Genomic DNA, 23,197 nt, shown 5'->3' on the forward strand with positions numbered 1-23,197 from the left:
GATAAAATCTATATTATAATAGGAAAATCATACCATTTCTACACTAGACAACAATCAACGATATCGTGAAGTGATAATAACTACAGCAAAAGCATAATTCACAATATTGAGTCGTACCAAAATGGTCGGGTATTCCGTGCCGTAAACTCTCGGCGTGTTCGTGAGGATCGTACTCAGTTGTACCATCGTCATCGTCTATAGACAACATACGTTGTTGCTGACGCTCTGCAGATATATACATCAGGGTACAATACTAATATAGGTTACAAAAAAACATAGTTCATTGATGACAGACTATAACATTGACACTTAAAGTGTTATAATGCAGCTGTTACGCCTACAGCTTTTAGAAACAAAATCAACTAGATAATTGCAGCATCCTTACAGGTCATTCCTGTCTGAAATGCTTGGACTTTCCACGCTGAACAATAAATGGATACATTAAGTGTCCGTAGAAATCCAAAAATTGTTTCGTTAAGTATACATTATGACTTTAATGTACCACTTAGTACATACTTAGGTCTTTGGTTTTATTGTCAAACTATTACCACACTGGTAAATAGCAATATTATGTATTTAAATAACATTGACAAACCTAGAAAATACAATAAAGAGAAACTTATTCCAAGTCTTTAGTGGTTATTTTCTTGTTTTCTCCTTTGCTCTTAGGTCCACTAATGTCAAATTTGTACAAAAACTTGACGCTGAATGAACAAATTATTTAAATTTGTTAGGCGAGAAATCTGGTTAAGTCAATTTGATAATGAAAATCGAGAACAAAATTAGAGAAACCACTCATTATTCTTGACACAGTTCCACATGTTGGAATAGAAACTATATTTCCTACCTATAGAATGAATAATGTTTGTTTTTTTTACAGGAAAGGATGAACATTTAACAAATTCTTGCAACTTGAATGACAAGATGTATCACTTTACTCATTTAAATTTTCCTTGAAAGAAACTTTTATTATAGTTTTAGCGGCTTAAAAAAAGTGTCTGTTCATAAAAAATCAACATAGAACAACTATTATCGATAATGTAATTGAAATATTTACAAGCATGAAAGTGACAAAGAATGTGTGATTTTTACACCATTTGTAAAGCTTTGTAACAAGATATGGTGATTATCTCTTAACCAGCTAGAACCTGAAAGAGATCAGTCTACCAGTATAGAGCCAGGCCAGTCAGCCACATCTGACTCTATACTATTGGCTGACCAAACTTCAAATTCTCCTAAAACTTTCATCTTGGTATCCCTTAAAAATGGAAGGCAGATGAGTCCATTAAGAAATTTAGCAGGAATCAAGGGATATCAAGATTGTCAGTCAAATCAAGTCAATATAAAATAAAACCAATTCAGAACGAAATATATAATTACATGTATTCAGTTATGCAAATAACAGAAACCAAATAATCCGGTATTTTCATAAATAAAGTCCCTGCCTCTATTTAATCAGCTAATAAACATCACTTACTAGATTATTTATATGTAATAACTTTTATGACATGGCCGCTGTGTAATGTAACTTTCTATATATTGCAGAACAGATGCATTCTCCTTATCAATAAATATTGTTTATATATCTCTGCTTAGTCTCCAGGAAATAATTTCACAATGTTCTATGTTTCCCACCTGTTCATTTATATGACCAAACAGACCACCATATAAGGAATTCCAGCGAAGAAAAAATGCAGAGAGCCAAAAATTAAAAAAGAGAAAGAAAATGCCAGAACAAAACCTAAGAAGTTTCAAACAAAGTTTAAAAGCCTACCAAAATCATTAAAGGAACTCCAGTGAGATTCAAAAGTCGAAAATCATAAAATTGAATTTCTTGCATGTATCAACTGGGGCACTTAAAAAGTAAAGATATGCAAATGAAATATATATTTATAATGAAATTGAAAATCATATATTTGTGCAATTCTTAGCCTTAACTGGGCAAAATCCTTTAAACACTTTTTGGGGGGGAAATATTTCATAATTTAAATTGTTATTGTGGAAAAAGTGGATTTGAAGATACTGGTTCACACCTACATAAATCTGAAATAAATATTTCCAGTCCTTCTTTGTCAACAAATCTCAGAGGAGCCCAATATAAACCTACTTATATCTTTCAGAAATGTCCATAAATCTATATTTTAGACAATTTTTGAGGATTGAAATCAAATACAAGACAATTTCAAATCACGCCTATGATGATTAATTTGGTGTAAGTGCCCACTATTGCTAGTAAGTAAACCATTCAGAACACATGAAATATCATATAAACCTATTCAAATCAATGATCAGACGGTCTCAAATGCCATTAAAGGTATTGCTGCCAACTTTTGAAAGAATTACAATCTTCTGAATGGAAATGAAGCGGCATAAAGTAAAATACTACATTAAGTACAATGTATCACATTATTCCAGCTTGATTTTACGAGTCTGAACGCTATTATTACAAGCCATATCCCAGAAATATCATCCAGTAACAATCCCTGTATTCCCTTTTCATCTATTGAAAAAAATTGGGGTAGTGAGAGAGAAAAAGCTCATACAATGTAAATCAATGGCAATCTTTTCATCAAATTAACAGTGAATGATGTAATATATAGAAATGTTGAGAAGAGGATGAAAAGAATTCTGTCATCTTGTCACATCCCTGACACAGTTACATGTACACACCACACCATCTCTCCTGGTTTGATAATGTAATCATGCTGTATATTCATTCCATTACGCCCATTATATTACTCCTATTGCCCATTATATTACTCCTATTGCCCATTATATTATGCCTATTGCTCATTACACTATGCCTATTACACTATGCCTATTGCCCATTATACTATTTCTAATGTCCATTAAATAATGCCTATTTCCATTATATTAGCCTTGCCTATCATATGCCCATTATATGACTCCTTTTGCCCATTACATATGCCTTAATATTGCTCATTATACTATTCCTATTGCCCATCACATTATATTATGCGTTGCCTATCATGTGCCCATTACATTACTCCTATTGGCCACCACATTTGCTTATTGCTGATCACATTATGCCTATTACCCATTATACTATGCCTATTGCCAATAATATGCCAATTTTGACATTTCTTCTATTGGCTGCTCATCACATTATGTCCAATTATTACCATATTTCCCATTAAATCATGCCTATTATATAAATCCTATTGGCCCAACACATTACATCCATTGCCAATTTATGTAACTCCTATTGCCCATCAAATTACAACCATTGACCTATTGCCCCTTGTACACCCATTACTCATCAATTATGCCTTCTGCCCATTATGTAAGCTTTCCCCCCATTACTCCTCTTCTTGTTCATCATATAACATCTTTTGCCCATCAAAATAAATTAAATCTATTGCCATCACATTATGCCCATTGTTTTCCTCAAATATGCCCACTAGAATTGCAGAATTACAATTAAGATATTCAAGAATATGCTCACAGGAAAGCTACATAATGTGGAATGATGATATCATCATCAAGCTGAATACTGCCTAGTCATACTGTATCAACCCATCAAATAGATCTTGATTGGATTTCTGGTTTCCTAGCAACAAAACCAGTATTTAAAGTGCAAGTTTGATTCTAATAATATGATTGTAAGACATCAAATTAGTTAGCTCTTCATGTCATGAAATTTCCTAGCAAAGCTATACAAGTGCACTTTATAAAAGTAATAGTGCTTCCAGAAAAACAAATTTGGTTAAATATAAGTCATATACCCAGAGGAAAAACTGATGGCTCATTACTTTGACAATTACTTGTGCAGCTATACTCCTAACACTTGTATGCATAGAACAATAGGTTTCAATATAATGTTTTGGTAATATACCTTTAGGCAGATAAACTATATGTAATTCAGTGTTTTTAGCAGTACCAGCCCTGAATAAACATATATGTGTATAAATCTAAGGAGACAAACCCTCACAATTCATTTCTCCAAATTGACGAGTAAGCGAACACACATTCTAATTTTATTAATTATTTAAACAAAACATATAAGTGTATATAATAAAAACGAAGCTTAAGCCCAAGCAAAATCTGGGCTACAAGAAAGTTATCAAACAGAAATGATAATGGAAAAATAGCCGACTGGCTCATTTTGCACAAATATACATGTAGTCTAAATTTCAGATTTTTTTTAAGAAATGAACTTAACATTTGGTGCAAAGACTGATGTGTGTTATATCAGAATAAAGTAAAGCATTTATTGAACAGACCAGACAGATAATGGGTTTTAGACATAACTTAAGTCTTTCATGTTACCACTATGAACCAAAATCACTTCATCAAATAAAGACAATGATCCCTATTTCCTAAAGTATACCAGAGTGTTTCCACGGCAACAGAAATCCATTCTCAAAATTTAAAAACAGATAAAGAACTAGACAATGACAACAACAAAAGTAAGATGCCCACCTCTCAATTCCTGGGTTGTAAGTCCTTCTAATGCAGCAGGAAAGATAGAAAATAAAGTTTGGAATTTTTAACTTACTATGACTAAAACCACAGAGATCTATCAAAATGATACTAAATCAAGGCAGCATGCTTTATATGACACTTAATAGTATTAAATTTTTTATTATGCAATAAAATCAAATATACCTTTGTTATTGCATAAGTAATGATTTGTAACTGTTGTGTTTGATTTATATTCACATTAAATATACATTGTATATGTATATAGCCTTCTGATAAATAGTTAACAGTGTATTTTTGTATTAAAAATGAGAAATTTAAATTATTTCATAGCACATCACAAAGCCCACTTGCAAAAACGATTAAAAATTACCAAGAAAAATTGAAAAATCAATAATAATCAAAACCCAAAAAAGACAAAACAGCTGAAAACCAAAAACAGCTTAAGCAAAGATTAAAAGCATGCATTAATCATTACCATACCAACAAATTTTGACAACATTACATGGAATGTTGTATTAAGTACAAGACACATTGTACATACAACATTCAGAAATGACAATATCTAAGAATTGAAATAGAAAATAGAAGAGAACTTCATATAGATATACGATTTTGTCCGACATTATTAAAGTTTTTAGTTTTTAATACTATGGAAGAAATGTGAATATCTGTGTATTTTATACTGTATTCCTGATTTTATAACTTCATTTAGTTTTTTTATTAAATAATTAAGCTTTAAGAGCTTTTCAATATATCATTCTTTTAACAAAAATTGAATTTTATTCTTATATGATACATAAATGCTTTTCAATTCAACAACTTTCTGGTATAAAAAAAGCAGTCATTAAATAAATCATAAAAAAATCACAGATTTAATAAAGGCAAAAAAAAAAAGTTTCTCATTATACAAAATAATGAAAAATAATAAAAGAAGTCATACTGTCATACAAAAATTGTATAAAAAACAAACTTCATCATACAATTATCAGACCATTATCAATTGAAAGAAACAGATATATTTTTTTTTCTGTATTTTTGTTACCATGGTTACTAATTCCAGATGTCTCTTCACAAGAAGCTTCATTTGCAAATGTCACCTGCTTCTGTGTGTCTAACTTTGTCAAAGGACTGCACACTAATTCAGTCCCATCCATATTGTACACTTTATTACTTTTCCCAACAATTTCCTAAACTTATTCCTCTCTAAAAATCATTCTTCATGTTCAAATTACAATAGTCCAAACCTTTTAATTACTAATTCAAAATGAAAACATCCTTAAAGTCCTAATACGTCAGAAAAAATGATTACAATGAATCAAAATGAGTTTTTATTCCAATCAAAGTAAATGAAGGCACTATGAAAAAGAAGAAAAATCGCAATGAGTTCTGGTAAATGTATTTTCACAGCTATTCAATATCGGAATAATGAACATCGTAGTCACATGATGACTGGTGCTCTAACATAAAAACAGTAGAGAAACAGAGGTACAGAGTTGATAGATCAATACTAGATAGATATACCACTGTAACATCAAGCCTGTTATTTTAGTAATTGTTATAAAGATTTGCCGTTAATTGTCCATAGTATACTGGCAACAATGTTACATCTGCAGATGCTTGAAATTAGGGGCATTGATATGTAAATGTTTTAATGTGATATAATTGTTTATTGTGATCTTACTGATTAAGATTAAACTCACTGTAAAATCACGTATCATGAAGTAACTGTTTATATGTTTATTGTGAAATTTGTTTGTTTGTTTTATTGGGTTTTACGTCTCACCAACACAGTATAGGCCATATCGCGACGTTCCAGCTTTACTGGTGGAGGAAGACCTCAATTGCCCTTCCATGCATTATTTCAGGCAAAAACGAGTACCTGAGTAGAACCACCGACATTCCATAAGCTAGCTGGATAGCTTCCTCACATAAAAGAATTCAAAGTCCCTGTCGGGATTCTAACCCACAGCGGTGAGGGGCGAGTGGTTTGAAGTCAACGACCTTAACCACTCGGCTACAGACACCACTTTATTGTGAAATAATTGTTTACATGATTATTGTGAAGTAACTGTTTATTCATATGTTTATTGTGAAGTATCTGTTTATATGTTGTGAAGTATATTTTGGTTGGGTTTAACATTGCACTATCACAGTGTAAGTCATATGGCAACTTTCTAGCTTTACAGGTGGAGGATGACCTCAGGCGACCTTTCGTGCATTATTTCCAAATAAAAGGAATGACACATGCACAAAATCACCAAATAACAGAGACATTCTATGTAACAACTCTTTTGAGATCCACAAATGATTATCAGCAACAGATTACTGAAGTCATATGCAAGCTTCAAAAAATTGTTGTTGTTTTGTTTCAGTTAAACAAAGGCTTTGAGGCTGAAACTTTTCTGCTACAGATTTCAAGATTTGAAATATTTCTTTGAATTTAAATATGTTCTTACTAAAAATTGTTTTGTTGAGTTTTAAGTCAAGTTTCCAGCTTTTCTGGTGGACGAGGAACTTGGGTGTGATTAAGTGCATTATTTCAGACACAATGGTGCACCTGATCATGTTGCTTTTTTAAAAAAAAATAAAAAAAATATGGCTTAATTAATTTAAAAATGGCATTAAAAAATTAACAAAACTGAATATCGTTTATCTTGATAATACTAAATTTCAATTTTATAAATTACATTCACTAATCTTATTCTAAATATATTACAAAGCCTCAAATGTTTAACCTTGTAAGAGCAGAAATAAACCCACAAAACTGAAGAATAAACTGAACATAAGCCAAAAAAATACATGTTTACAACAAGATTAATATGTATACAGCACACATTGTCAACTAACATGCTAATTTAACAACATTTCAAGTACCTTTCATTATTCTGCTGGTTACAGTAGTTTTAGAACTTGTTGATTTTGATTTAACAATTTCAGTCTTTTCAATTGTTTTACTTGAACTTGAATGTGTTTTAAAAGATACAGTGTCTGTTTCTGAAAATTGACTAGAATCTGTCTCTCCCTCTAAAGAACTTGTAGTTAAAGTTTTATCCATTCCGAAAACAGTTTCTGTTGAGGTTGGGGTCTTTTTTATTTCAGTATCTGATTCTGCTTCTGAAGGTGTTTTAGCGTCAATTTCTAATGTCTTTTCCTGCATTTCTGCATTAATTTCCAGTTTCTTTTTCTGCATTTCTTCCTCCTCTAACTGTTGTTTTTTGGCTTTTTTCATTGCTTCCCATTCTGTCATAGTGTAAATTTTCTTTTTCTCTTCATATGGCTGTTTAGCAAGATACATGGAGTTACTTTCTGACTCCAAGTTTTGGAAGTTTTCATTCCATGATTGACCAGACATCATAAACTGGTAATTATCTGCAGCAACATTCCCTTCAAAGTCTAGATATGGATGTGTATATTCAGATTTTTCAGTTTTAGAGAATTTGCTTGTCTCTGCAGCTTCCTTTAAACTTGATTGATATTTGGATATGATATAAAAATTGTCAGTTTCTTCTTCATCTTCACCATATTCCTCCCATGATTCAATAGATGCCTGCATTACATCCTTAGCATGAGAGGGATCACTTTGTTCCTCATGGTCAGCTGATCTCATTGTATCTATTGATGATCTTGAAAACATAGAACTTGCTGAGCTCCATCCAGTGCCTGCTGATTCCATAGAAACTTCCATTACATTGTGTTTTGGCTCAATTTGGTAAGACTCTAGAGAGTCAACTGAAGTCTGCATTGTATCTGCCAAATCTTCCCTACCTTTATTTGAATCATTATCAAATGTTTCTTTTTGGCATTCATGAAATTCAAGGGAATCTCCAGATTTTTCCATTTGTCCTGAAGACCCAGATGATTTTCCACATGATGATCCAGTGCCACCAGATTCTGAAGACTTAACCATAGCACCAAGTGAATCCGTTGATTTCTCCATAATTCCAGTCAAATCAGTAGATCTTCCCATGGCTCCAAGAGAATCACAAGATTTTCCCATAATTGCAAGTGAATCACTTGATTTCTCCATCACTCCTTCGCGTTCCTCTGACAGAGAATCAGAATCAAATTTATCTTTTTCTCCTTTAGCAGCACCTATTTTATCACCAAGTGAGTCAGAGGATATTTTCATCACACCATCACTACTATGTGTACTGTCATGTAATGAATCACCTTCATAATCAGTACCAAGCCTAGTTGCTGACTCAGATTTCAAGATAGCTGACGTAATAGAAGCCGTCATGGAATGGTCACCATCAAGTGAATCAGTGTCATCAACATTGTCTCCTCTGGTTTTCTTCTTGGTTTCACTTAAACTGTCTTCTTCTATATCATCCTTTCCATCTATAGAATCTTTGTCAATGTCCTCGTCTTTAGACATATGGCTCTTTGTTATGAAAATTTCTCTTGTTGTAAGAGATTCTGAATGGGAGAGTTCTGGTTCACTACCATATTGATTAGATGGTAATGAGCCTGATTCAAGTATTGACACAATCTTTTGCGCTTCTCTTTCAAGTTGTTCAGCTATGACAAAGTCCTGTTCCAATCTTTCAAATTCATTTAATGATGCTTGAGAAGAAGTGACAGATGTGAAACTTTGACGGCTAAAACTTTCTATAGATCCTGAACATGTTTTAATATCTTCATACATAATTTCCTTTTCAATTCTTTCAAATTCAGTCAGAGATGTTATAGATCCAGACACGCTACTTTTTCCACTAATGTCTGCCTTTTCAGGTGGGGAAATTACTGCTGGTGATAGAATTTTCTCAATTGAGCTATCAGAGCTACCTTGTGTAACTTCGCGTTCCAATCTTTCAAAATCTGCTAATGATGAAGAAATTGAAATATCATCTTTTTCTAAACTTTTACTCAAGAATTTACTTTCATCTAAAGATCCTCCGAGACTGTCTTTACTGCCATCTTCAACTGACCCGGATGATCTTGAATGATTAATTTCCCTCTCCAGTCTTTCAAACTCTAAAAGTGAAGATGAAACAGAAATATCATCTCTTTCTCCACTTTTGTTGAAAAATTTCAAATTACTCATTGGGCTTGGAGGTGGAAAATCCGGAGAGCTATAATGCCTTGAATCGGAGCCAGTTCCAGTACTCCCACTTTCTATATCCTCTTTTTCAATTATTTCAAATCTGTCTTCTTCTGACAATTCAGTTATAACACTAAGAGCAGTTCTATCAGCGTAATCATATCTATCACTGCCCCCTATTGAATCATTATCTTCCTCCTCATCTTTTCTCCAAGGGTGTGGATAAATCCCTTTCACATCATGTTTCTTATCATAATCAGACTCACCATCTTTGTGCCACTGAAACATTTCTGTTTGTTTCTCATCTTCTGGTACTAAAATTTCAACCTCTATTTCTTGCTTAATTTGAAATGTCTCTTTTGTTTTCTTGTCTTTTGCCCAGGCCATCAATTCCTGAAGTGGATCATGTAGTTCATCCTCATCATTTTGTACACCACCTTGAACATCAGAATGGATTGACGATGTTAAAGAAGCAAAGTCAGCTAATCTATCTTCATCCTCTTCTTCTTGTTCATCTGCTGCAACTACTGTTGCAAAACTGTCTACACTTGAAGAATCACCTGCATCATCAAATTCAGCACTTCTGGGTGCTTCAGTTGATTTGTCATCTTCCAGACTATCAGCACTGTCTGATCTAATGGACTTTTTTGGTGAAGATGATGAAACAGTTAATACTTTATCAAGTTTAAATGAAGACTTAATTTCACTTTGAGAGTCATAGAAAATGTCTTCATTTATTTCTTTCTTTGATGTTGAAGTTTCTACTAATCGCTCTGATTTTAAAACTTGTTCAGGAGCAGCCTTGATTTCAGACTCGGAAATCAAACTGGCTGAAAAAGTATCAGAATCAGAGCTTTTCCCTAAAAAACGATTCTGTTCGGTAATGCTGTATGAAGACGCTGTTTCAGTTCTAGTTTCTACAGACTGTGATGAAGAAGCCTCAGTGACTAAAATGCTATTTGTGGAAGTTTCTGTAACTGATGCTGAATCCTGGCTACTTATCTGTACGCCAAAACTTGATTCAAGTGTTTGCCAAGAATCCGTCTGCTTTTCTGAAAGTTCTTTGGTTGCTTCAATTTTTGTAAATTCCTCTTCGATCTCAACATCTAATTCTTCTGGAACACACACTTTACCAGAGTCTGTAAAGTCTTTTGTTTTAGCTGGTTTAATAGCTGATGTACCCGAAGACCTTACTGCATTTAAAACTTCAACAACAGGCTTATCTTCCTCATCTGCCTCTTCAGGCACACACATAATACCAGAATCTGGTTGATCAGGTATTGGTTTTGAGGCCTCTGTAATAGCTCTGGTTTCTTGTGAAATAATATCTTCTTGAATTTGCTTCTGGTCTTCTTCATCTTGTTTTTTGTACCTTAATTCCTCATCACTATCATCAATTTCTTCATGTAAATGTTGTGTAAGCGTTATTTCTGGTATCTCTTCAGATACTTGTTTTACTAAAACTGTGTGCTTTTTCTGGGTAACATGTAATTCAGGAACAACATCTTTTTCCATGAATTCTTCTCCTCTCTCAACAGATTTGAATTTCTGGGCTGTACCATAGAAATCGTCATAATCATCATCTGGCAAATCTTCTGGTTCATCAAATGGCAGTTCATCAGCAAAATCTGTCATATCACCACCATTTTCCGACAGTGGACTTTGCACTAAAGCAACATCATCATCAATATCTAAGGCAACTTTGTATTTCACTTTAACCTTAACCTCCTCGAGAACATTTTCAACAAATCGACTGGCTGTTTTTTCCAAAATTTCATCTCGTGAGGTATCTTTTTCAAATCTGAAGTCATCAGCTTCTAATTCAGCATCTGCTTTTTCCGCCTTTCTTTCCAACACCATTTTGAAATTGTCTTCAAAAAAACCTTGTTGCTTATCGACAGGTGTAGGAGTTAAGGGTCTATCAAGATCACAGCTATCGGCCTTCAATTCAAAGTCAGCCCTTTCTTGGGCACTACCTATTGGTTCTCTTTCTTCAGGAGACTTTATGTCTAATTCATAATCTGATTGTTCTTTTAATTTCATCAATTCCTCATCTAATTCATCATCAAGAAAAGTCTCAGGAGTTCTTCTCTCTAAATCTACGTCTTCAATATCTTGAACAGATGCTTCATATCCTTTTAAAGTTGAGTATCGGTCTGACTTTTCATTTTGAATGATAGCATCCATGTCAATTTCTAAAGCTCTTTTCCCGGGATATACACCAATATTTTCCGACCCTTCCTGGCTATAATCTTTTCCTATGTTTTCTTCCCCCAAAGGGGACAATTGTGACTCTAAAGGGGCTTGCGGGAGAATGTTCTCTAAAGGGGCTTGCTGAGTTGGAGTTTCTAAAGGGGCACTAGCTGTAGACTGAGTATCAGCTAAAGTTTCAGCCTCAATAGTATCATGACTCTCTTCTGTCACTGGAGAAGTGAGCATCTCCTGAAAAGATTCAGATGGTCTTTCGCTAACATCTTCATCTGTTCTATCAATTCCAACAGCCTGACTAAATGCATCCCTGCTGTCAACTTGACCAGAAGTGTCATCTTGTACAGAAGCCGAGGTGTATGCTGAAACATTCATTAAGTCATAGTCTTGGTGTGAGGTTGTCATTGACGCTGCTTCATCTGATGGCATCTCTAACCCATATAATGTTTGATCTGATATAACAAGTATATCCTGACTACTTTGAACTGGTAGTTCCTCTATCACACTTTCTGTCATACCTGTTTGCTGGGTTGCGCTAACAGTGTCAGTTACAGCAACATAGGAACTTGTCAGTTGAACTGATGATGGCATTGTGCTTTGAGATACAATAACAAAATTATCAGATGACTCTTGATCAGGTTGCTCCTCTTGGTCAGGAGCAGGGTGTTGGTAGCCAGTTTCATCAAAATCTAAATCAATCTCAGGATTAAAGTCAACTTCAGTGGGTCCATTTGGTAAAACTGGTATCGAATCTGGTTCAATAACTATATCAGATTGTTGCTCTGACGGTAAAACAGATGATAAAATATCTGGAATTTGATCACTTGTTTCTGGCAATATGCAATCAAAAGGTGATTCCATTCCTTTTTCAGACAATTCACTACTAACCGGCGATGAATGCTCAAATGAAGATTCATTTGTAGATTTATCTGGACTGAGCAGATCGGGCATCGGAGGTGCTGATGGTATGACAGAGGAATCAGTCATTTGTAATGGTTCAGCAATTTCTGCTAAATCAACTTCTGCAAAGCTGCTTGTTGAGGCCTGGGATGTTGCAGATGCAGCCATAACTGCATCCAACTCTCTTTGTTTTATAGTATATTCTTCATAGCCTTGTAGATCGCTTGGGGACATTATTTCGAACGGTGATTCTATGTCCATTTCATCATCAGCAACACACTTTTCTACTGCCGATGAAGGTAGATCAATACTCAAATCATGTTTATCATTAGAGTCAACAGAATCACTTGGTTTCAAACTTTTCATTTTACGTGCTGCTCCTTCAAGGTTGATGACTGTATGATAGCTGTTGTTTTGTCCTTCAAAGGGCGAAGGGGCAGGGGGTGATGGGAGAAGACTGCTTCCTGCAGAAGCAGAGTCAATACTTTTCTGAGTTTGCTTATCTGGAGAGTCTTGAGGGTCTCTTGGAAGCAGATCAATGTCAGCTTCAGTTGGTGTTTGTTCATTTTCTCCTACAGTAACAACAGTGTCAGTGCCTTCACCAATAGTTAGATCTGCTTCAAAAACATCATCTTCGGGACTTGACAGTATTGTTTTTGGAGCTGTAGCAACAGGTAAAAACTGTTTTTCTACTGTATCTGGAGACAAGTCATATGATGTGACCACATGAGAAACTCTTCCAGAATCCAAATCATAAGAAGCAGCTAATAATGTTGGCTCCACTTCTGACGAAGATGTAGAAGTTTTCACCAAGTCTTCACTAGATACTGAACAAAGATGTTGTGTATCAGTCTGAAATGTTACTTTTTTATCAATCTTACTTTCACATATTTCTACATCATCACCAGAAGTCTCTTCTATTGGTGAAAGCCTTTCGTCCTCTGTTGTATCTCTGTCTGTTTCACTTGATTCATAGATTTCATTGTCAGGTAATACTTTTCCTAGACCGTGAACAGCTAGAGGAAACTTTTTTGATAAAACACTAATGTCTAATTCTTCCTGGAGTTCATTTTGATTTTCATAAGTAGTTGACAATTCTTCACTGTCAATTGATGGTGATATTGATCTATCTTTCTCATCAAATGATTCTTTAAGCAACTCTTCATGTGCTAATCTTGATTCACGACTTACAACACTCACTGATAATGGTTGACATTCAATTGTTTGAGACATTGTATTAACCATTTCTACATCTGAATCAGCCTCTTCATACTCTTCTTCAACAACATCTTCATCTTTAGAGTCATCCAAAACAGTAGCTGAAATTGCGGATGAAGTGTATATTTTGGTATCTGCACTTGTGACTCTGACTTCTGCTGGAGGACTCATACACGTTTCTTCCTGTTCTAAACATTGCAGCTCTTCTAACTCTCTGATTCTTGCTTGTTCACTTTGTATCCTTGATTCATATATTGATGCTATAACTGCATGCTGGTAAGCTTCAGTTATCTTATCATGTGGTTCACTTGACATTTGTTTTCTCTCAACACTTTCATTTTCACCAACCTTTTCCCATTCTTCCGTCATTTTCAAATCATAAGGATGTACAGTTTCTACTAAACATGTATCCTCCATATGGTCCTCTGAAAGAGAGAATCTTACTCTTTGTCCTTTCTTTTTCAATACAGGTGAGGTTTCAGTTTTTTCGTCATGAGTTGATCGAAGCAATCCTGGCGGTAACTGCTGCTCTTCTGACTGAAATATTATATCTTTATCCTTTTCAGTGTCTCTCCTGTAGAATTCACCCAAGTCAAGAGACTTTGCAGACTCACTTTTTTCAACAGAATCTTTATCTTCTTGGTCAACATATGAGTCTGAAAACTGTCGGGTGAATTGTTGCTGTATTTCCCAGGGCACGATATTTCCAGTCAAACTATCAAATATTTCATTTGCTGGGCTACTTGATGATGAAGATGAAGATTCTACATGTGTCAACCCTTCCAATGAGTCTGGTATGACTGGCGGACCAACGGCACCAAGTAGATTTTCATCAAATGAAGGCTCATCTATTTTACCAGAAGTAGGACATCTTCCCCCTTCATCAACTGGAAGGTCATCAAAGCCTTGTGGAGTTTCTGTATGAAAATCTCTCTTAAACTCATAATCAGCTCCTGACAAAGAAAGAGTTCTGTCATCATCAGCAGTTGTCTGAGATTGCTGCATTTCCTCCCTTAATTCTTCAGCAAAATCAAATTTTGTTGAAAGATCTTCTGGAGAAATATCTCTCTGTTTTGAAAACTCTGCATTGGGGTCCATGTATGTTCCAATTTTAGAAAAGTCTTTTGGCTTGACACATTCCTCTTCAGTAAATGCCATGTTGTCAAAACCCATTTCAACACTGCATTTAACTTTGTCCTCATCCGAGTCTTCACTATCAGATTCTTCAAACAATCCACTGTCTCTTTGTGATTTACTTTCGATAGAGTCTTTCTTTTGAATAGCACTATCCATTGATTTTACCAAATCGGTGTCAATTTTAAAAGTTACATCTTCGTGTCTTACAGTTTGTGATTTAAAATCTTGAGAATCAGTTACACGTTCTTCTCTCTCACCATGCCTTTCAAGAACAGGCTCAACTTGTGGTGTTTGACCTGAACTATATTTACTTACATCAAAAAGCACTTCTGTTATACTTTCTTGTTTTAACTGGTCAACAGTAGAAGATCCATACTCGTTCAAAGTATCTTCTTCTGTCTGCCTATGTTCCTCGAAATGAACATCAGAACCTGCTATAATTTTTGCATCATCACCTTTGACTTCTATCAACCATTCTGATGTCAACTTTGTTTCATCACTTTTATGTTTATCTTCATCCGTAACAGTGTGTAAAGTAGTTTCTAGAGTCTCAACTTTTGAGGCAACTGTATCTAGGAGCTGTTCTTTCATTTCACCATCTTCACCTTCTTTGACAAATGGATACATTGTCTCTTTTACATCTTCTTTTTTTGTTAAAGATCTACTTTTGGTTTCTTCCAATTTTGATTTAGAATCCTCATCAATGATAGCGATCAGCTCTTTATTTTCTTTTCTTAACTCTGTACCATCATCTTGAATTTCAATTTCTTCACTTATAATTTCACTTGTCGTAAGTTTTATTTCATCCTGTGATTCTTCCGATTTTGAATATTTTTCAGTATCTTCAGTTGAAAAAACCTTTTCTTCCATTATAATTTTCGGTGCTTCACGGCAACATTTTTTTTAAAATACCTTTCCTTAAAAATTTGAATTTTTATTTTTCAATGGTTTTCTTTTGAGACAAACCCTAACTGTCTCAAGTCCCCCATTGGGCTTTCATCCTAAAAGAAAATCCTTTTTGCCCCTTTGCTTTTTAAATTTTTTTACTTCATTCTCTCCAAATTTTCCGCAGCAATTTCTTCTGATTCAAAAAGAAAGTCAGATGGAGATCTGCCAACTGATATAGCCATTTTGTCTACTTTCAAGTCATCATGCACTGGAGATATTTCCGAAAGATCTTTCAAAGGAGAGACAGATTCAACTGGAGAGTCAGTAGCAGAGAACGGTTGGTTCTCTTCCTGTGGAGTTATATCAATATCAAGTTTCTTTTTTAAAGCGGGGGAAGTTTTTTTAGTAGGAGGAAAATGCTCCTCAAAGTCAATACTTGTCCTTTCATCCCTAAAGCTCGAAATTTGAGCAGCTGCATGCAAAGAGTAGAAGTAAACATCAAAGTTAAAAAATCACAGAATGATCACTTTAATTTTAGAGATAAACTTATGACTTAGAATTTAGCGAGCTTACTTAAACCTATTACATTTAAACACATACAATCATTTTTTTATAAAAAAGGTCACACTTTTTTTTGCACTGGGAAAACCCCCTTTAATGCATAGACAAAACCCTTTTAACCTTTTTAATGTACATTTTTTAAAGTTTTAAAAACAATTTTCCAGTTTTGGCAAAAACTTTGGGCACGATTTAAACAAAATAAAAAACAGCAAAAAGAGCTACGCCCAACAATATATATATTTAAACTGGTAAAAACATTTTTATGAAGGGGATCGAAACATAAACATTAATTACCAAATTTGCCAAATATTAACAAGAACAAAAGAAAATTACATAACCAAAAAAACTAGCAATTGAAAAATAGCATACTTTATCTTTACAGTGAAAATATTAATTTCTTAAGGTAGGTTGTGATAAAAAAAATAAAGTTGTAAAAATGGAGTAATAAGTCCTTCATGATTTTTAGTCAAATGTTTTAACTGTATTTTTTTTAATCATGTATGCCCAATCGTTTTAAAAGACTGGCATTTCAGAATGAAATTTTTGAAACTTGAAATATGTGATTAATGATATAAATTATAATGTGTTTAAAACAATTGGTAGCAGTTTTTAAAATAGAAAGAATTTGACATAAAAATCATTCAGAACACATAACAGAAATGTTTAACGTAAACAACATAGAGAACAATTTAGTACCTTTGCTTACTCCTACTTCAGTATAAGTTTTTCCTTTGTCACTTCCTATGATAGCGTTAAATGGTAAAAACATCAAAATAAATCATACGGCAGGTTTGACAATAACAAATCATTTTTCCTTATAGACAAACCATTTTCTAAACACTTCAATTTTCACAAGTCTATATTTTGTTGCTTGATGTTAATACATTATCTAGTAACTTAGAAACCTATTTTAACAATACAAAAGTTCTTATCATTGAATATTTCAAGAATAATATTAGACTTCAGTACACTAAATAACAAATTAAACAAGAGCTGTCGGTAGGACAGCATGCTCGACTATTCTTAGTGCTTGATAGTAAAAAAAATGCCTGATACAGTTACCTCCTCCTGTTTACAGGTTGGGGTCATGATGGTGAACAAGTGTGCAAAGTTTCAAAGCCATATGTCAATGGACTTTGAAAATATTTGAACTATTACAAAAACTTTAAAGTAAATTCTAAGTCGAAAAAGGGGCATAATTCTGTCAAAATGCTTGATAGAGTTACATCCTCCTGTTTACAGGTTGGGGTCATGATGTTGAACAAGTGTGCAAAGTTTCAAAGCCATATATCAATGGACTTTGAAAATATTTGAACTATTACAAAAACTTTAACGTAAATTCTAAGTCGAAAAAGGGGCATAATTCTGTCAAAATGCTTAATAGAGTTACCTCCTGCTGTCTACAGGTTGGGGTCATGATGTTGAACAAGTGTGCAAAGTTTCAAAGCCATATGTCTATGGACTTTGAAAATATTTGAACTATTACAAAAACTTTAACGGAAATTCTAAGTCGAAAAAGGGGCATAATTCTGTCAAAATGCTTGATAGAGTTACCTCCTCCTGTCTACAGGTTGGGGTCATGATGGTGAACAAGTGTGCAAAGTTTCAAAGCCATATGTCAATGGACTTTGAAAATATTTGAACTATTACAAAAACTTTAACGGAAATTCTAAGTCGAAAAAGGGGCATAATTCTGTCAAAATACTTGATAGAGTTACCTCCTCCTGTCTACAGGTTAGGGTCATGATGGTGAACAAGTGTGCAAAGTTTCAAAGCCATATGTCAATGGACTTTGAAAATATTTGAACTATTACAAAAACTTTAACGTAAATTCTAAGTCGAAAAAGGGGCATAATTCTGTCAAAATGCTTGATAGAGTTACCTCCTCCTGTCTACAGGTTGGGGTCATGATGGTGAACAAGTGTGCAAAGTTTCAAAGCCATATGTCAATGGACTGTGAAAATATTTGAACTATTACAAAAACTTTAACATAAGTGGTTACGCCGACGCCGACGCTCGGGTGACTGCAATAGCTCTACTTATTCTTATCGAATAGTCGAGCTAAAAACTATCATTAGCAATAAAAAAAAATCCCATAAGTATAATATTTTAAGCATGCACAGCAAACTTTGCTTTTTACAATAAATAGACAAAAGTTATTCTGATCATAGAAACATAATAATGCATTGGCAAAAACATGCAAATGAGAAACATTAAATCCTAGCTCTTATACTGATCCAGTTTGTCAATCTTTTCAATTTGTAAAACCATATCACAAGTTGCCAATGCAGATACAAGTATTTTTATATTAAAACAAGAGCCACCGCCTGGCGGAGGCAGTGCACAATCAAAAAATTCAATCATTTGGCCGTCAAGGTCATTTAAAGCTCAAGCATTTGGATATATGGTTTAAAATAAGCTCTAGCGGCCACTTTGTTCAGCAGACCGGAATGACTTAAGCATACATTTAATCACCTAATGATCATATCAGTGGTTTAGGCAAAAATGCTGTTTAAAGATGGTTTTATTTTTAGCCTAGTTGGAAGCCTTTTAGCTGACATAACCATATGAGCATTTTTCATACGTTCCAACTAAAGATCATTCCTGTATAAGCATCATTACTACTGGCCAAAGAGTTTACGAGGAGATTGTTTATTTTAAATTGTTGACAGGCAACAATTGACTGACGACAGTTACAAGGTGATCACAACATATATCATTCAACAATCTGTGCTCATAAGTGTTAACAAGAGCTGTCGGTAGGACAGCACGCTCGACTATTCTAAGTGCTTGATAGTAAAAGAGCCTTGATAATGTTAAATTTTCTAAGTTCACAAAAGGACTAATTTTTTTTTATAAATTCATGTTATAGGCCTTAGAAAGAGTCTAATTATACAGTATTGGCTTGACTATTTGGAAGGTAATGTCACAAGGGTGTTTTATTGAGTATAATAATACTAATTACCTATGCATACATAAAATTGACAGAAAAGGTACAAAGGCTTGTTATTAAGATGTTTTATCAAGTAAATCACTGCTTTATTATTATGAATGCATAAAATTGTCCCAAAAAAGGCACAAACCTTTCAGTAGTTATGGAGATAACAGCTTACAAGCAAAACTTTACCATGAGTTTCTAAGTTGAAAAAGGGAAGAAAAATCAGCCTAAATGCAAGATAGAATTATGGATCTTTGTCAGTGACCTACAATTCTGACCCTAAATGCATATGTGAAGTTTTAAATAAATATCTTTAATAGTTATTGAGATATGTAAAACTTGCATGTAAACATTAACCAGGAGACAAAGTAGAAAAGGGGATATGAATCAGCCTTAATACAAGATAGAGTTATGGAACTTGGTCAGTGACATACAGTTATGACCCTCAAATTATGACCCTAAGTACATGTGTAAAGTTTGAAGTAAATATCTTCGAAGACCTTTAACCAAAATTTCTAAGTTTCAAAGGGGCAAATAATTCTGCAAATATTGCAGACAGAGTTATGCAATTTTGCAAAATGATGTACATTGTTACCATAAAAAAGTATTGTAAATTTCAATTGAATATCTCAAGCAATCATTGAGATATTTGACTATACAAAAAAACTTTAACCAAAATTTCTAAGTTAAAAAGGGGCATAATTCTGTCAATATTGTAGACAGAGTTATCCAACTTCTCAATCTGATGTACCTTGTTACTATAAATAAGTACTGTAAGTTTCAATTGAATATCTCAAGCAATAATTGAGATATTTGACTATACAAAAAACTTTAATCAAAATTTCTAAGTTAAAAAGGGGCATAATTCTGTCAATATTGTAGGCAGAGTTATCCAACTTGTCAATCTGATGTACCTTGTTACTATAAATAAGTATTGTCAGTTTCAATTGAATATCTCAAGCAATAATTGAGATATTTTACTTTACAAAAAACTTTAACCAAAATTTCTAAGTTAAAAAGGGGCATAATTCTGTCAATATTGTAGGCAGAGTTATCCAACTTGTCAATCTGATGTACCTTGTTACTATAAATAAGTATTGTCAGTTTCAATTGAATATCTCAAGCAATAATTGAGATATTTTACTTTACAAAAAACTTTAACCAACGCAGACGCCGACGCGGACGCTGACGCCGACGCGACTACAATAGCTCTCATATTCTTCGAATAGTTGAGCTAAAAATGCAAGAAAGGAATTGCTGACATTGCAAACTTTAAAAGCAATTTTCCCTACAATTTTGTCTCTTAATTTAATTCCCAATACGAATAAAAGGAAATCAAATCATTTCAGAACAATTATATCACTACTGACTAGGCAAACAACAGCATCAGGTAGACTAGTCATGACAAAACCAACATAATGGGTTTGCGACCAGCATGGATCCAGACCAGCCTGTGCATCCGCGCAGTCTGATCAGGATCCATGCTGTTCGCTATCAGTTTCTCTACTTGAAATAGAGTTGGTAAGCCAACAGCATGGATCCTGATCAGACTGCGCGGATACGCAGGCTGGTCTGGATCCATGCTGGTCGCAAACCCATTATGTTGGTTTTGTCATGACATGGCTCATATAGTATACCAGAACAGGATTATGTCAGAAGCAGTTGAATTTCAAGTAAATTTTAGCCTGTCAATATTTGTATGAAATCTTCAATATATTCTTTCTAACCAGATAAGTACTGCATTAGCAATTGTAAAAGATAAATAAGGAGTAATCTTTCTGTTTGTTACAGTAAAACTGTGAACTAACTTTTCAATTTTATAACCATTTTTATAACCATCAATATCCATCTACAGGATTCATTTGAATTCAATCCAATTGACATAATTATTAAAACAATTTTAAAAACAAAGACCAATCTCAAGTGTAAATTTATATACCCCGCATATTTAACATAATGTAATCTCATTGTCCAATGTACAACGCCAACTGCAGTTAAACAAATTTCCTCTTTATACAGACATTTTGTAAAGGTTGTTATGAAATTATTTAAATTAATATTAAAAGGCATTCAAATGCCTCCAACTATCATAATACTTTTGGGTTTTACGTCACATCGACACAGTATAGGTCATATCGCGACGTTCCAGCTTTACTGGTGGAGGAAGACCTCAGGTGCCCTTCCGTGCATTATTTCAGGCACGAACGGGCACCTGAGTAGAACCACCGACCTGGATAGCTTCGTCACATAATAGAATCCAAAGTCCCTGTCAGGATTCGAACCCACAGCGGTGAGGGGCAAGTGATTTGAAGTCAACGACCTTAACCACTAAATATATAAATAGCATAGTGTAGTATATGCTTCACAATTTATAAATTTTTACTCAAAATAATAATATAAAATCTACTATACAGATTGTTATAATAATTATATAATAGGGATGGCAACGAGTAACCGGTTAACCGAGTACTCGATCGAACGTCCCAATATGGGTTATAAAACTGATATTCGATTACTCTGAAAATATATATATTTTCTATTTATTTGCGATTTAGAAAGATTGGTGTACCCAATTAATTTGGAGATGTGCATGTATCTTCATAAATACCCGTTTAATGCAATCAAAACATCCTTGCAGAGGTGCGAAAATGATATAATAAATTTAACGAGGCGATCAACAGTTTGACACGCGCACCTGTGTCGCTTATATCATCCAGCCTCTTATGATATTTAATAACCTTTAATTGTATAGCCGAAGTAACTGTTTTGAAAACATCAAAGGGCCGATTGCTATCATGAATGTAAGAATAAAGGTAAATAGTATTTAGACCCGGTTAGACTTTGGTTGCCGCCGATCAGTCTATATTATTTCAAGAAGAAAAAAGATATATGAACTGTTATACATTTTTAAAACTTGATATTGCATTAATCAAAACGTTGTAAAATATTATGTTGTTGATTTAATTATAATTAACTTGTCTCCCGTGCAGTCCTTTTTACTATCTACAGAATTCTATTAATTTAAATAGAAAACAAAAGTTGATATTGTGTGATAAACTTTGAAGATCATTGGAAATCATCCGAGTAACCGAGTACTCGATCGGAACAATGACCGAGTAATCGAGTATTGATTTTGGTATTCGTTGCCATCCCTATTATATAATTTTATAATTTTGAATTGCAAAAATTAAAATGAGTAACAGGCCATAGTCAACTTTAGTATCACCATTCTAAGTTATTTAACAGTGGCAATTCCTACCTCCAAACCCTCCCGATTCAGTGTTTTACCACCTGAAAAAACTTATCATATGTCATTCATGCTAAAACTGGTTTGAATCTTATTTTCCTTCACATAATATCTAATTACCTACAAGACAAAACAAAGACTACAGAGAATGAAAAGAGAAAAAAATACAATATGAATATGCCTTGCAGTTCTGAAACACAAATGAAAGTGAAAAGATGAAAAAAACACTTATGAAGTACAACAAATTTACCTAAAAAACAAAATCACACAAATATAAAGCATGACAATAAAACAGTGTAACATAAATTAGCAGAGAATGGTCCCTGATAACAAACAATAGCTGAGTGCTTCACATCAATTCTAAAAAAATAAAACAACACATATATAAATGCATGGATGCAACAACACCGACATCACTTGGCGAGACTGAAATAACAACAAAAAGCAAGCTAGCCAGTGAATGAGCTAAGTACCTCTGCCTGAACTAATAGAAGGGAACCCTGTTTCAACTGGATCAGGACAGAATACATCAGGGGATGACACCGGTCGAAAGATGGAGTCTCGATTTACGTCAACAGTTTCTGTTGAATCATATGATACAGACCTCTCT

At 33.9% G+C, this 23,197-nt stretch overlaps 1 protein-coding gene across 50 annotated transcripts in view; it reads right to left on the minus strand.

Moving 5' to 3' along the window:
* Positions 1-23,197, minus strand: part of LOC132758373 (ankyrin-2-like) — a 209,003-nt gene that overhangs the window by 13,527 nt on the left and 172,279 nt on the right. For 38 of the 50 annotated variants that reach the window (XM_060750020.1, XM_060750051.1, XM_060750050.1 and 35 more), the window contains 3 exons: positions 17,099-17,143; positions 4,444-4,470; positions 118-225 (listed from right to left, as the gene is read on the minus strand). The exons of 2 other annotated variants lie outside the window; for them this stretch is intronic. In XM_060750020.1, the coding sequence (XP_060606003.1) occupies positions 118-225; positions 4,444-4,470; positions 17,099-17,143 (180 nt within the window). The remainder of the gene's footprint in view (positions 1-117; positions 226-4,443; positions 4,471-17,098; positions 17,144-23,197) is intronic. 10 more of the 50 variants (XM_060750044.1, XM_060750040.1, XM_060750028.1 and 7 more) reach the window with 4 other exon arrangements.

This window comes from Ruditapes philippinarum, unplaced genomic scaffold, assembly GCF_026571515.1.
Source record: "Ruditapes philippinarum isolate M1 unplaced genomic scaffold, ASM2657151v2 ctg75_1_1_1_1, whole genome shotgun sequence".
NCBI lineage: Eukaryota > Metazoa > Mollusca > Bivalvia > Venerida > Veneridae > Ruditapes > Ruditapes philippinarum.